This window comes from Tachypleus tridentatus, chromosome 1 (genome assembly GCF_004210375.1).
Source record: "Tachypleus tridentatus isolate NWPU-2018 chromosome 1, ASM421037v1, whole genome shotgun sequence".
NCBI classification, from domain to species: Eukaryota; Metazoa; Arthropoda; class Merostomata; order Xiphosura; family Limulidae; genus Tachypleus; species Tachypleus tridentatus.
In genome coordinates, this window is record NC_134825.1 from 60,839,596 (window position 1) to 60,854,609 (window position 15,014).

General features: G+C 31.3%; 1 protein-coding gene across 5 annotated transcripts in view; it reads right to left on the bottom strand.

The window, feature by feature from the left end:
- Positions 1 to 9,249, bottom strand: part of Ccdc39 (Coiled-coil domain containing protein 39) — a 64,902-nt gene extending 55,653 nt beyond the window's left edge. For 2 of the 5 annotated variants that reach the window (XM_076500090.1, XM_076500127.1), the window contains exons 1-4: positions 8,927 to 9,249; positions 4,606 to 4,724; positions 3,009 to 3,128; positions 864 to 1,010 (exon numbers count right to left, since the gene is read on the bottom strand). In XM_076500090.1, coding sequence (XP_076356205.1) covers positions 864 to 1,010; positions 3,009 to 3,128; positions 4,606 to 4,719 — 381 coding nt within the window. In that variant the 5' untranslated portion in view covers positions 4,720 to 4,724; positions 8,927 to 9,249. Of the gene's footprint in view, positions 1 to 863; positions 1,011 to 3,008; positions 3,129 to 4,605; positions 4,725 to 8,430; positions 8,548 to 8,748; positions 8,768 to 8,798; positions 8,848 to 8,926 lie in introns of those variants that run through there. The other 3 variants (XM_076500098.1, XM_076500109.1, XM_076500118.1) reach the window with 3 other exon arrangements.
- Between the last annotated feature and the right edge of the window lie 5,765 nt (positions 9,250 to 15,014).

Consider the following 15,014-nt stretch of genomic DNA (forward strand, 5'->3'; position numbering starts at 1 on the left):
TACTTACATGATATAGAAAACTGAAATTATTTTTTACAATAATTACACATCAATTTTTAAAGCCAGTCTTTGAGTAAACTTAAAGAAGCAATGACCTATTATAACAGCATGAGTTACCAACATATCTATATGATTTAACTAAACAAACATATGGGCTACCATTTTTATGAAGCATAATTTCTGAACTTTGTACAAATTTCTAATTTTTTGTGGAGTCCAGTAAACTTAAAATAAGTGTGATACTATAATTTTACATCTTCACATATATAATTTGTACTTTTATACAGTATTTCCTTAATTTTTAATTCTGTAAAACAACATATCTCTATTTTAAAGAAAGTTTCAGTTTGCTCTTTGTTATAGAAAAATTAGTGACAAAATTATCTGTTTATTTCTGAGTTTCAAAATTCAACTCAAACATCACAAAAATGCAAGTAAAAACCCCTAGTATTTTTTGTATCCAAGTCTAGTTTTCAAATAGATACACTGGGGAAGAGCTTAAGCTTGATATAAAGCTAAACTTTGTATTGTGAGAAGTTTTAAAAAAAAACATACCACTGAGATTACCAAGGATTCTGTAGTTATAGTAATTTGTTAGACAAAACAGAGAAATTCATAAGCATTACCCAATATTGTAGATTTTTTTTCTTGTGTATTATATAAAACAGGTTGAGAATAACACCACTGACTTAGTCTGGTATTTCTGCATACTAACATTTTGAACACATAATGTAACACAACCATAAATGCTAGATGCTTTGCATTACTACTATAGTCTTCAGTTGTCACAAAACAATTAAATGGTACAATATTATAATATCAGCAGACAAAAACACTTTTATTTACATGTAGCCATTTCCTACCTCTCTTGCAGCTTGTTTTTCATGAAGCTCTTTAATTTCCTTCTTGTATTGTTGAATCTGTTGTAGAAACCACTGCTCTTCATTATACAACAGTTTCTGCAAACTAACTTCTGCATCAAGTTCTCTCTGACGTGCTTTACAGATTTGCTAAAAAAATCTTTATCACTAAAATATTCATGTAATGCAATATAGTAATAAAGGTACTTTTTAATTCAATAAGAGAATGCATACACACTGAAGGTGTCCAAAGCCTTGTTACAGTAACAAAAATAAATAACATTGTGCAGCAAAAAATCAAACTGATAACCACTTTAAATAAATGGTAATCCTTTAACATTCTCAACATGGACTCGGTCTATTTGACCAAACATGTTACCTCTTTGTTCTCACTTAGTCTTTTTAGATTTAATACTTCTAATTTTCAATGTACTTTGCATATCTTCACCAAATTTAGCAGTCTTTCAGTTAGTATTACAAGTCTTTTGAATACAAAAAAAATTATATTTTTAGTGAAGTTTTTTAATAAAATAAAGAATATATCCATAAATATATTGAGTATTTGTTTTAAACAGTTCATGTGCAAAATAATTTTCATGTTAAAATTAGAAGTACTTTTCCTCAACTTGAAAATCTTAAATTTCTTGTGTAATCCCTAAGATCTCCTAAAAGCATTTCAAATGTTTTTTTTCTCAGTATAGTTTATCTGTTATTTTCTCTACCCTATCTCCACCTGGAATCAATCAATTTAACCAACCTTATAACCACAAAAAAAAGAAACTGAAATATATCTAAAATTACCATTTTTTTCTTTTTAGAATGACTTCAAATTGCAACATTAAACCACATTAGTTTACCTCAAATAGCTCTAAGTTTGTAACAATACAGATATAATTAAATTTGATTGTTTTATTGCCATTTCAAACACTTCTAACTACCACCTGCACTATTACAAGTTGTAAATCACTCATGGCATGTGCAGTTCACATTATGCTATCAAATTACATTATCCATGAACTACTACTAGCTGCTCATGTCAGTGCCTTATGAAGCATCATATTATTATTTATTTTACCTAATCTTAACTATAACTATTTTGTAAAAGATCCCTATTTTACAATTTAGTTATTTTATAACTATACCTAAAGAATAAACATGATAACAAGAAATAAAATACTTAATTTTTTTCTTACTCTTGAGTGTTAGAGAGAGTTAAACCCAATTTTTTTTATGTTAACCACACTATTGCACTTAATCATTTTTATTTAATCAAATAATGTACCAAACAATATAAACTAATAACATGCAAAAAATTAAAGAAATTTCCTCACATCTCAAACTTTTTCTGGTTTTCTAACTCTGCAACAAGTCATTACAAATTCATTCAAGCTAGTCAATAACTTTCTCACGAGAACAATGATTAACCTTAACTTTCTATCGGTTATAGGTAATATATAATTAAACATAATAGAGAACCATTAACAAATTATTAAAGAGAAGATGTGACAGGAGAGTTTCAATATTATATTTCATAGCCCTGTACCCAAACAAAATTGAAGACTATAATAAATGAGGTTTGTCTAAGCAATGACAATTTTAGAAAGTAATTTATGTTTAATTTTATAATTCTTCATGGAGTGGAAGATAAAATGGGGAAAATCACATGCTAAGAGAAAATGTGTGATGTGTGCCTTGTAGAATTAAGAACTTAAAAACTGTATACTACTGATATATAGATTATTAGCTAAGATTCTGTGGTATTCCAATTGGTATAAACAACAAGTAGTTTAATAAAATTTTGAATGTAAGGCTTTGTACAAAAACCTTGTGTCACATGCAGTAAATAATACATATGGTAACAGCATGAAAATCCTAATTCATTATGAAAAGTGGTGGACTCTATTCAAGGAAAAATAAAATACTCAGAAAAAAGTTCAGATATAATTATGCATCATATTTACATTACAAAATATCAGTGTATCAAAATTTTAAAATATATATATACACACACACACACATACATACATTTATATGCACATCTATACACTTGCTTGAAATATGGATGACCTTTTTATTAATATACAACAAAAAAAATTCAAAAGCTAAAACACAGTTTCTGAAATATTTTTTTTTTAAAAGTACCTATACCTGTGTGTACTGAAGTTGTTGTTGCACATCCCGAAAATGATCACTTATGGTTTCAATCCGTAGGTTACTTTCTTGTAATTTAACATTGTAAACAGCAACTTCTTTCTGCTTTTCTTTCAACTATATGAAATCAAAATGCAACTACTTAAAACATTACCATTAAGAAAAATACTCTTGACTACCACTTTTCATTACTTTAGTTCATTCTTTATATACAGACAGTCTACCTTCTCTTTTAACTTACAACAAATAGTTTCAAAACACTTCATTGTCTATACTCTTCATATACAAGTTTCAGTGACTACCATTAGTCTTCTATTTCAACACAAGACTTAGACTTGTATATTTTGTTACTAATACTTCTAACATAAGAATAATAGAAATTACCTTAATACCTAATTTTCAATCCCTATAATCTAACCTTTAACAGTCTTGTATAACCTATGCAGTAGATCATCTTTTTCCTATTTCCTCTTTATCATAGTTATATCATATTCCTGATTTCTCAAACTCCCTATGAAAGTTTAATTCAGACAACTATTAATGAAATTATTTAGATTGTCCCTGAATGTTCTGAAAAATAGCCTACTTCAGGGCAGTAACTTTACTGTAACGTATGCCATGCACTTTAGCACTAAGCAAAAGAATTACAATCCTAGACTTAGTAAGCTTCCCATTTCAAATAACTATTAGTATACTTAAAGAAAGGTCAAAACTATATATACCCATTAAGCATCTCTTTCCTAACTACAAGCAGCTCATTCAAATATATTAAACAGTGGTACTTGAATGCTAAACAATTCTCTTCTATAGCCTTAACTTTTTAACTACTGTGTAACCTCATAAATCCAGTATTCTTATTATCCTCAAAAGTGACTTTTACCATAAATTATCCATTTCTTGTTATTCCCTTTGTTTCTGTTCTTAATCTATTTCTTTCTGTCTCCAAGAAAGCAATTTTTCTGAAGCTATATCTAACTTACCTTTAAATGAGCATACTCAGAGTGAAATACACAATTCTTAACCTCCTTCAAAACACAATAAGCCCACAACATTCAAACGAAATCATGGGCTTTACCTCACTCTACCAACCTGTATCATTTATTCCTGAACTACCTCTAATAACACTGAAATTTGCCAGTCTTAGTTCTATAGCTGTTCTAACTAGCTACCCAATACTTGCAAACTGGAAGTAATATTAAGTTAAATGTATTTTGGAGTTCACAGATCAAATTTAACATAAATCTAAGACTCAAGTTCTCTTAATAATTAATTTTGATACTATTAATCACTAAAACTGCAACTACAGATGTACACATCTTCTTGCATACATGTAATACATAATTTTTTTTTAGTTTTCCTTTCCAAGTTCCATTGCACTGACTGTCTTTCCTCATTATTATTTAATATTCAATGCACAATTATAGCAAATGTTATTAGGTTTTAAATAACTCTTCTTTTCACATAATTTAGACAAGAAGCAAATAATATTATTTATCATAATCCGTGTAAATTTTCATCTGTTGCTCCTAATAAAATAATACATTCAGATAAGCTATAATGTAATAGTTTAAATTATAGGTATATTTAGTATCACCTGTTTTTCCAAAGCTCTGTTTTTTTCATTTGCAATAGGAAAGGCATACCTTCCACCAAACAAGTCTTGATAAAGATTCTTATCAAGAATGTCACTCCAACTCTCTTGGACCATCTTCACTATAACATGTAAGCTTGAAAAATATTAGGAATAAAAATATTTTAAAATACATGTATGTTGATTCTACATTACTCTAAATTAGTATGTCACAGATTTTTTTAAATCAGATTTGTAAAAATAGCATATCAGATCAATCTTTTTACATGCTTAAAATAAATGCACAGAAGGAACCTCAAGTAGTGTCAGAATACATCAGGCCAAAAATAAATTGTGTTCAAAGAAATCAAACCAACTTTAATTTTACGTGCTGCCTCAAACATCTTTTCCATGTCATAAAAAAAATGAATGCAGCCATTTCTAATATGAAACATGGCAATACTCTGTAACTTAGTTTTGAAACATTGTAAACAATGTGGATGTCCAACTAAATACTGAAATAGCAATGTTATCAATGTATAAAAGACAACACTATTTTTTAAATATTTTTTTAGGAGGAAGGGGTATTTCGTGACTTTACGTGAGGTGAAGCATTTGACTTTTTAAGGCACAATATGCCAATAAACATACACTTGTTGTGTTTCACAATATTTATTTACATGTCTGAAATGGTACAATTTTAAGAGAACCTAAGCTTATCAGAACAAAAGTTATCTATAAATGAAATCCTCCTAAGTCAGTGAAAAAAAATTAGGTTTGAGGTAGAAGGAAACTTCCATTCCTATCCTATGTAAAACCTATAATGATGTGAATACCAAAAACTGTTGTTAAGTAAGTTTTTGTTTGAATTTTATACAGAACTACTCATGGGCTATCTGCATAAGCCATCCATAATTTTGAAGTAATACTCTAGAGAGATAGCAGGCAATCAACATCACCAACTGACAACTCATGGGCTACCTCAATTGAATAGTAGGGTTTGACCATCATCCTCATAATGCACCAAAACCCTAAACCTGTGGAGTAGGATTTTTTTGGTGATAATGACCAAGAACCACAGAACCTTAACTCCATAGTCCTGCACAAAGAGAACTAGAGCAGGGCAGTTACTCAATTATGTGAGAGAATCAATTGCATTGATAAGTGTCAAATAATCAATTATCAAAATTATAATTACATAAATTAATGTCATGAAAAAAATCAATTCTTGATGATGAGAGACCCACTTGAAATAAAAATGTATTCTCAAGCTAAAAGGTTAAGCTAAAGACAACCTAAGAAGGTCAAAATATTATTCTGTACTTTATTTTAAAGTTTTAGTACCCATACCAGCTGTCTTTAGAATATAAAATTACACTACGAGATATGTGCTCTGACCACCAAAAATATAAAAATCTAATTATTAGCATAATACTTTTTTCTTAATTATATAATGTGAGGATAATGGATTTTTCTACATTTAGTTACCCAATAAGAATAATACACGAGTTGAATGTAAATGGTTAATTAACTCAGTGATTACTCAATTAGAAAATTCTGCTAATCCCCCGATTATACTAACCACTTGGCTATTTTCTGTCCATCAAATGAAAGGTATGTGGATATATGTCAACAGAATATCTAGTACAAAAATGTTATGATGAATGTTTTAACACTTTTCATCCCCCTGTAATTTGAACAAAAGTTAAAATTCTAATAATAATTCTAGTACTGAAATATCCTTTCAGTACTGTTAGGTTAAATTTGTTCCCTAACATGTTGGTTTGTTTTTTTGCAAGGCTGATGGACAAATATAACTTTGATTATAAAATGTTCATGCATTGCTTTCACCTCAGAATGTATATGCAATGTTTCCATGAAAAAAATACTACAACGCGCGTAACTCAAAACAATGCCTGTTGGAACTTATGCCCCTTATTAAAATTTCAAAAATTGTGCATCAAGAAAAAAAAAATGTCTAAAAATGCTAAAAACATTCCTTATGTATCCAAGAACAGTCAGACACATTTATTTGCTATTTTAAGAATACAAGTCACACTGAAAAATTAGTGAGTCAAAAAGGGTACAAGTGTTCTTAACTCAAAGCTTGGATTAATATTAATTATAGAAATACATGCACTATTTTGTGCAAAGAATATCTTATATCGAGAATTACAACTAATATTTAAAATTTAATTGGTTTCTTTTGATTATTGAAGATCTATTGTCCATGAACAGTATTAAAAAACAAGATAATACATTTATATTAGTAATGAGGAGAAACACAGTAAAATTTAATTAACAGGATGATTTATTACAGCTTGAACTGGCATTTGACAAAATATGTTGTTATATGTCCATGCTAAAATAACTCAACACACACTATGGCTTATACATTAACCATTACTTTTCTAAGTAATCTTTTATTAGAAAATTTCTGTTTAAGTTTTCTTCCTTAAGAAAAACTACAATATCCTGATGGTGATACCTCATGATATGCATGTAACTATGTTTAATTATTACTTTTGTACCTTTATTCAACAATTTACAAAATATTTTTATTCATAAAAGAAAAAGAAGATATAAGATCAGTGTTACAATGTGGACTGAGGATGTGATTAACAAATATATTTCCACGTGAAAGAGATTAAATACATTTCCATATTTCTTATAATACTCAAATTCTGGTAAAGGTTGATTTTCGTACTTTGGAAGTACGAGGAACGCAATTTGATTTTCAACTAAATACCCAGAAAAACAGAATACAAGGTCCTTTCTGTTTTCAGGTTACAAGTTTTCTTTAAGCACTTTGTAGCTTTGTATCAGACTTTTCACTTTTCATTCATACATTTTATCAGAAGTAACATTTTAAATTTTTTTTCACTAGTAAGCCTTTATCCTGGCACTGGTACTGACTTCGTCTCTTTTTTGCCATTTGAAATTTTCTCTTCATATTTTACCAGATTACTGTTTCCAAGAATTATCTTCGCTAAGATCATTTAAGATTGCAAGGAAACTGATAAAGTCAATGCATAATCTCTTTTATACTTAACCATGACAGAATGGTAGAACTAGGACATACAAATATAAAGTTTGCCAAGGTAGAAATCATCTTTAGCTACCACATTTATTTTTCTAACAGGGTAGTTGGTTTGTGAAAGGAGTTACCTTCAGATATTGTAGTTTAAATTTATGAGAATTTAAGGAAGGTTTGGTAAATATTTAAGTAGGAGCTGATTTTGTACGTTTTTTTTTAATTTGATAGGGCAGACTAAATGAACCAAGAGGTTTCTTTTTGTTCTTAAATTTTATGTGAAAATGCTTTTTACAGAAATTGTAGAAATCATGCTATAGTCTACAAATACAAATCTGGCAATAAACTAATTTCTAAATGACATTGACTGTAATTAATTACTCTTCTTTACTAGTATATTAATACTAAGTTAAAATCCACTAACAGATCTTAGTCTTATCACTACTTCTAGAAGTGTTACCATTAGCCTAATAACAGACAATATTATTTTATACTTCCACAAGTCATAATCCATAACAACACCTGATTAATGAACATATCTTTGCTTTGAAATGGAACTACCAAGTTGGTTCCTATTTGGAAAACTACACAATCATAAGTACTTTTCTCAAAAACAAAATAAAAAATTCACATTTAAGTAACATGTATGGATATAAGTTATATCTTTAGCACCATAATCGTCAGCAAAGGCCAGTTTTAAGATTATATATATATATATATATATATATATATATAAAGGCATTTCTTTAGCTTTGGGCATTTTTACGTATATTTAATTCTTAATGTAAAACATGTTTTTGCAGCACAGCAATTACAGTTTTCCGTTTAATTATAGTTCAACTGACGAACTAATAGTTGCAACTCTTTTGGCAGTCTAAATTGTACTACTTTTTCCAATTACGAATCAAATTGTGTTTACGCAAAATTAAAATTCATTTACTAAAACTTAAGTAGGCTACGCTGCAATGGTCGTGAAAGTACTGAAACGTTTTTTACTTCACTTTAGAAACATCTACATGACAACTTGCACTACATTCACATTAATTCTTGCACTTAGTTTTGTTACTAACTTTAGCATTCCTAATATACGTTATTAATATTAGTCCCAATTGAAATTGCTATCATGATATTACATTTAAAAAAGAATCTTTAGTCTATATAAACATTTCTATCAGTAATTTACGTTCTTATTTTCAGCCGTCCGTATAACAGCAACGCTAAGTCCAAGACCACAATATTTATTATTTTAGTTATAAAATAACGCTTTTATTTTACTTGCATAATTATGCTTAATTTCTCAATTTTATTCACCTTAATTATCCTTTGTCATTCTGCTCAGCAACTTACACAATACTTATCAAACATGAACGTTTACATATGATTTATTAATGAAACACAAAAATTTTCATAATTTCCAACTAAAACACTTCATCCATAATTACAAACCGATAACATCAAAAATATGGATGTCCATTTTTATTTCTTTTAAATGTGCCTGAGGGGAGTATTTCTACGATTTTCTTTCTTCCCCTTCCCTCAATGGTTCAACCATAAGTCTTCAGACTTACAACGCTAAACCCCCCAATTGCTTACCAGCATGTCTTCGGACTCACACTGCTAAAAACTGTATTTGGATACCACTGGTGGGAAGAGTCCAAATACAGTTACGACAGAAAGTGTTCGTACCCCTGCGTCCCGAGTAGTTTTTTGCTGATATCTTAAAAAGTATCACGAGTAGACTAATAGACGTATGGTATATTATAAATATTATACTAACACACATCTAAATAAATTTTTATGTAAATTAAACTGTTTATAAACAAATAACCAAAAATAGGAGGAGCAGAAAGTGTTCGTACATTTCAGAACGTGTAAAATAGCTGATATTCTCGTAAAAATTTTGTTTAGTTTGGCGAATAAACTACATTATACCATTCCAGAACTACACAGTGGGTTCATAATTATTGGAATTTAGTCAGCAAAAAATTTACTTCGGGCAATTTAGCGCCGTCTCGGTCATTATCTACTTGGTCATCATGGCGAACAAGGAAACAACTGTCCAGTGATTTAAAAACCTGAATTATTGTAAAATACAAGTCTTGTGTGTCTCCTTCCGGTATTGCTACACAACTTAATGTGCCGAAATCTACTGTTCAACGCATAATTGCCAAGTTTAAGCTTACAGGATCAGCTGCTAACCTACGTCGTTCCGAATGCCTCACCAAAATTCCAGAGAGAACCAAGAGGAAGGTTCTCAGGAAATTAGTAGGAACCCTCGTTTAACACGTAATGACATACAGAAACTGGTAAGGGAAACTGGGGTTGAAGTAAGCACCTCTACAGTTACGAACATGTTACGCTCTTCTGGGTTCAAAGCATGCCGTCCTCGTAGAACTCCATATTCAGAGCCTGTTCATTTAGAAGCACGATTGAGGTATGCAAGAGTATTTTTTGGTCAGACGAGACTAAAATCGAGCTTTTCGGCCACAATGATGTTCGTAATATTTTCCGTAAGAAGGGAAAACGAAATCTTCCAAAGAACACCGTACCGACAGTTAAACACGGAAGTGGCTCGATCATGCTATAAGGTTCCTTCAGCTCTTCTGGTGTAGGCAGCCTTCACCGCGTCAATGGAATCGTGAAAAAAAAAAAAAAGAGTACGTGATATATTAGACACTTATATCAAGAACGATGCTCGGAACTTGCGACTTGGGCGTCGTTGGATCTTCCAGCACGACAATGACCCTAAGCACACATCGAAATATGTGCAATCCTGGTTGCAGATTAACCATATAAGCGTTCTGGAGTGGCCAACGCAGTCACCCGATCTCAACCCAATTGAAAACGTTTGGCATGAGTTGAAGATCAAGGCTCATCAGCGTCATCTGAAAACTTGCAAGAGTTGGAGGCCTTCTGTAAAGAAGAATGGAAGAAAATACCGGTCGAGTACTGTCATATGATCATGGAGAACTATTAGGAGAGATTGCGCCAAGTATTTCACCTGAAAGGCTACACAACTGACCATTAAAGTAGACACACGAACACTTTCTGCCCCTCCTATGTTTGGTTATTTTTTTATAAACAGTTTAATTGTCATTCAGTGATGTCGAGAAAACCCACTTGTAGAGAAAAATATTTATGCAAAAACGGCTCGTTTGGATTAAGAAAATTTTTTGCGTAGAGGAGCGAACAACGTTTCGACCTTCCTCGGTCATCGTCAGGTTCACAAAGAAAGAAAGAGATAACTGACCGGAAGCTGACCACATGTTTGAAAGGGGTTGTGTAACTGAGTGTCGGAATGTAGAGGGCGGAATTAGATGCTTGAACATATAATTTTATATTATTTATTTTATTATTATTATTATTTTAATATAGGTACAAAGGTGTTCCTTTGTATTGGTTTATTTTGGGCTTAAGTTGTTGTTTTAGTATGGCTTTTTTAATTTTGTGTTTGTTTATGTTTGTTTCTTTATTTAGTATTTGAGTGTTTTCTATAGTTATGTTGTGTTTATTTGATTTGCAGTGTTCGAAAACGTGTGAAGGTGACTTTTTATGTTCTTTGAATCTGGTTTCCATTTTTCTACTTGTTTCTCCAATATAGAAGTCGTGGCAGTTATCACATTGTATTTTGTAAATAATGTTGGTGTGGTGTTTGTCAGTGTAGTTTTTACATGGTATAGACCTCAGTTTTGTGCCTGGTTTTTGAATAAATTTGGTATTAACTGGAATGTCATATTTTGTTACTAGTTTTTGCCATGTGTTGGTTATTTTTCTGTTGATATCGGGAATATATGGTATGCAGTAGTATATGGTTTCGAGATTTTTTGATTCGTGAGATATATTTACTTTTGTTGGTTGAATTTGCTTTCTGTCTAGGTGTGTGCGTATAATGTTTTCTACGGTTTGTGGAGGAAACTTATTTATGTTGATGAAGTATTGTTTTATTTTGTCTTATTCATCGTTAATTTTATCCGGTGAGCATAGTTTTATGGCTGTGTTTATTTGGTTTCTTATTATGTTGAGTTTTTTTTTGTGTTTCATATGCTGAGTCCCAAGGAATGTATAGTCCAGTATGGGTGATCCATACATCCATTTTTCGGTGGATTTCTGTTTTAAATTGTGTATCGGTTCTTGTAATTTTGAGATTAAGAAATGATATTTGATTACTTTCTTCTTGTTCACATGTGAAGTTGATGTCGGGATATATGGCATTAAAGTGATTGAAAAAATTAAGTGTGTGTTCTGTAGATGTGAATCTCGCAACCGTGTCATCTACATATCTGTACCAGTATAGTGGTGGATGTAATGCTGTGTTAGTTGCTTGTGTTTAAACTTGTGTCATAAAAATATTGACTAGAACTGGTGATACTAGGTTGCCCATGCTTAGGCCATTTGTTTGTATATAGTTTTGGTTGTTGAACACGAAGTTTGTCTTTATCGTGGTGAATTCTATGAGGGTTACTAACTGGTTGCTGGGAATTTCTATAGTTGGGTTAGGGTCTCGGATATAGAGTTCTAAGGCTATCTTGCAGGCTTCAGCGGTTGGAACTTCTGTAAAGAGGGATATAATATCGAAACTGGCCATTAAGGCTTTATGATTAAGTTGATTAAGATTAGACTTGAAATTAAAAGAGTCTTTGATAAATTTATGACACAATTGAAACACAAGCAATTAACACAGCATTACATCCAACACTTTCTGTCGTAACTGTAGCCCACTAAGCAGCTAAATACATCTTGTTTCGATACTCGTGATACAGATTAGAGATAGCTAGCTTATTGTATAGCTTTGTGAATAAAAATAACCAAATCAATTTTTCTAGCATTTTACACTTATGTCTTATACTTTCACATTTAAACTATAATTATTTATTTGGTAAACAAGTATAATGCCTTGAAGATTTATTCCAGGATATAACTGCATATAATAAATAAAGAAGAATTGTGATGCTCTAATCAAAATTAGTTGTAGTATGGCCGCTTTTTCAGATCTGCCATTTCATACTATTACTCTTATTATATTTTATTGATTCCGGTACACCATTAAAATAAATTCGAGTTGCAACTGTGGGTTTTGAAAATACCCTTTTGTGCATGTACCCTGCTCTACCTCATATTTCAACAACTTAATCATTTACGAGATTCTAAAATACATCAGTAATCTCCGAAGTAAGAATAGTAGGCGTGTGAATTTTCAGGAGAATTGATTTCTTTTTATGATAGCTCCCCAGTAGCACAGCGGTATCGCTGTGGACTTATACCGCTAAAAACTGAGTTCCTATGCCCGTGGTGGCCAGAGCACAAGTAGTCCTTGATGTAGGTTTTTGCTTATACACAAAACAATCAATCAAATAATCCTTCACTATAACCAGATAGTTTTCTGTTTAATGGAATAATAGGATGTTCAACAGAAAATATGTTACGGGAATAGTCTAAATTGTATGACTTTAACTAATTTGTGAAACGTTCCTTATTTATCTTTCAAACACAATTGAACGCAAAATGTGTACACTTATATTCCACCTATAGTGAAGGTTTGAGGGCTCTAGGAAAGTTTCACTAAAAATCAGTGGTAATCTGTTCCCGACTGAGAAAATATTACAAAAAACATTTGAACCAACAATATCATTATGGTATCCCGTAGTTATACAATGGTAAGTCTGTGGTCTTATAACACTAAAAAATGGGTTTTTATACCTGTCTTGGGCACAGCACAGATTGCCTTTTTTTTTCTTAAATACAAATAAATAAGCAATAATGTCATTTGTCTCAAAGTAACTGCACCATTTAAATCACTGTAAGCCATTTCCAAAGGCAAATAATGATTATTGAATCTCGAGGTATTGCGTTACCTAGCAGTGTGAAAGTATAACATACTTTTAAGTGTATTATAATTTACATAAAATAGTTCCCATGAGAAGTTGCACATAGAGAGGGCAAAAGGAATTTAGGTACTTTATTTACCAACATTCTATAATTAAAACTGCATGCATAAGGTATATACGTATAAAATGCTTTTAAAAATTATATATTGAACAAGGTGGTAGAAAACACGTTGTGTTCCTACATAATACAGCTATGGTAATTATAGGTTTAGCAGAAAGTACACTTAAACAAAATTTCTGATTGATTGAAATTAAGGAAAGAACTGAATACAAGTTGTCAACAAAATAAAAAACAACAACAAATGGTGCTATTGAGCATAGATGTGCTCCAATATTTTTTTTCCATTAATAGATTGCTAAGCAAAAAGGTTTTCACCTAAAGTTTCCAAATAAATCTCTCATACACATGTACAAGCATTCTTGTAGGTTTAACAATATAAGTCGGTTCTGGGTGGCCCTGCGGTTAAAGCAATTGACTCACAGTCTGAGAGTCGAGGATTCCAATCCCCGTCCTATTAAACATGTTTTTTCTTTCAGCTGTGGGGTATGTTATAATGTTACAGTCAGTCCCACTATTCGTTGGTAAAGGAGTAGCCCAAAAGTTGGCTGTGGGTGGTGATGACTAGCCGTCTTCCCTCTAGTCCAGTGGTTTTTAACCTTGTTGGAGGTACTGAACCCCGGAAATTTTGTACTTCACAGCTTAACCCTAAAATGAAGCAGATCTATTTGACCAACCTTGGAACTTTGAAGCTATACTTTCTATAACTTCAAATGTACTATATAATCTTCAAGAAATATGGCAAGCATTAAGTAAACATTAAGTCTGTTACATGAAAAAAAGTACTTTCACTTAAGATTTGTTTGCGAGTTTTCAAAACTTTCACCGAGTTTATCTGAGTAAAAATGATTTCTCTGCTTCTTTTCATTTTACAGTTTCATATTTTATTTGCATATTCTCTAGAACCTCCTAAATCAGTGGTTCTTAACCTTGTTGAAAGTACTGAACCCCAGAAATTTCATACTTGCATTCACTGAACCCTTTGTAATTGGAAAAATAAAATATTATTTCTTCAAATTAAAAACATAAGTAGATATTTTATTAGTGCACAAAATTAACCATGCATCAGTTGCACACAATATCACTGTGTTCGAAGAACAAAACCAACAAAACATGAATTTCACACAAAAACAAAAACATAACTCAATGAATATTTACCACAAGTCAATGTGACTTTTGCTGTTGCCTTACAGAGACAAGTTCAGAAATGCACGACTTCACCTTGGCAAGTGCCACTCTCATATCATTTTCACAACAAAGTCTGTTCCTTTTCTTCGTTTCTATGTCTGCCATCCTCGAAAAGGATTGCTCGCAAAGATACGTTGTAATAAACGGTATGAGTATCTCAAGGGTTTTCTTAGCAATAAGAGGGTATGCTATGACTTACTGACACCAAAACGTTGAGAGCGTTGTTGTTCTGAAAAGTTGCTGTTGCACCTGGTTCTGCTGAAGTTCA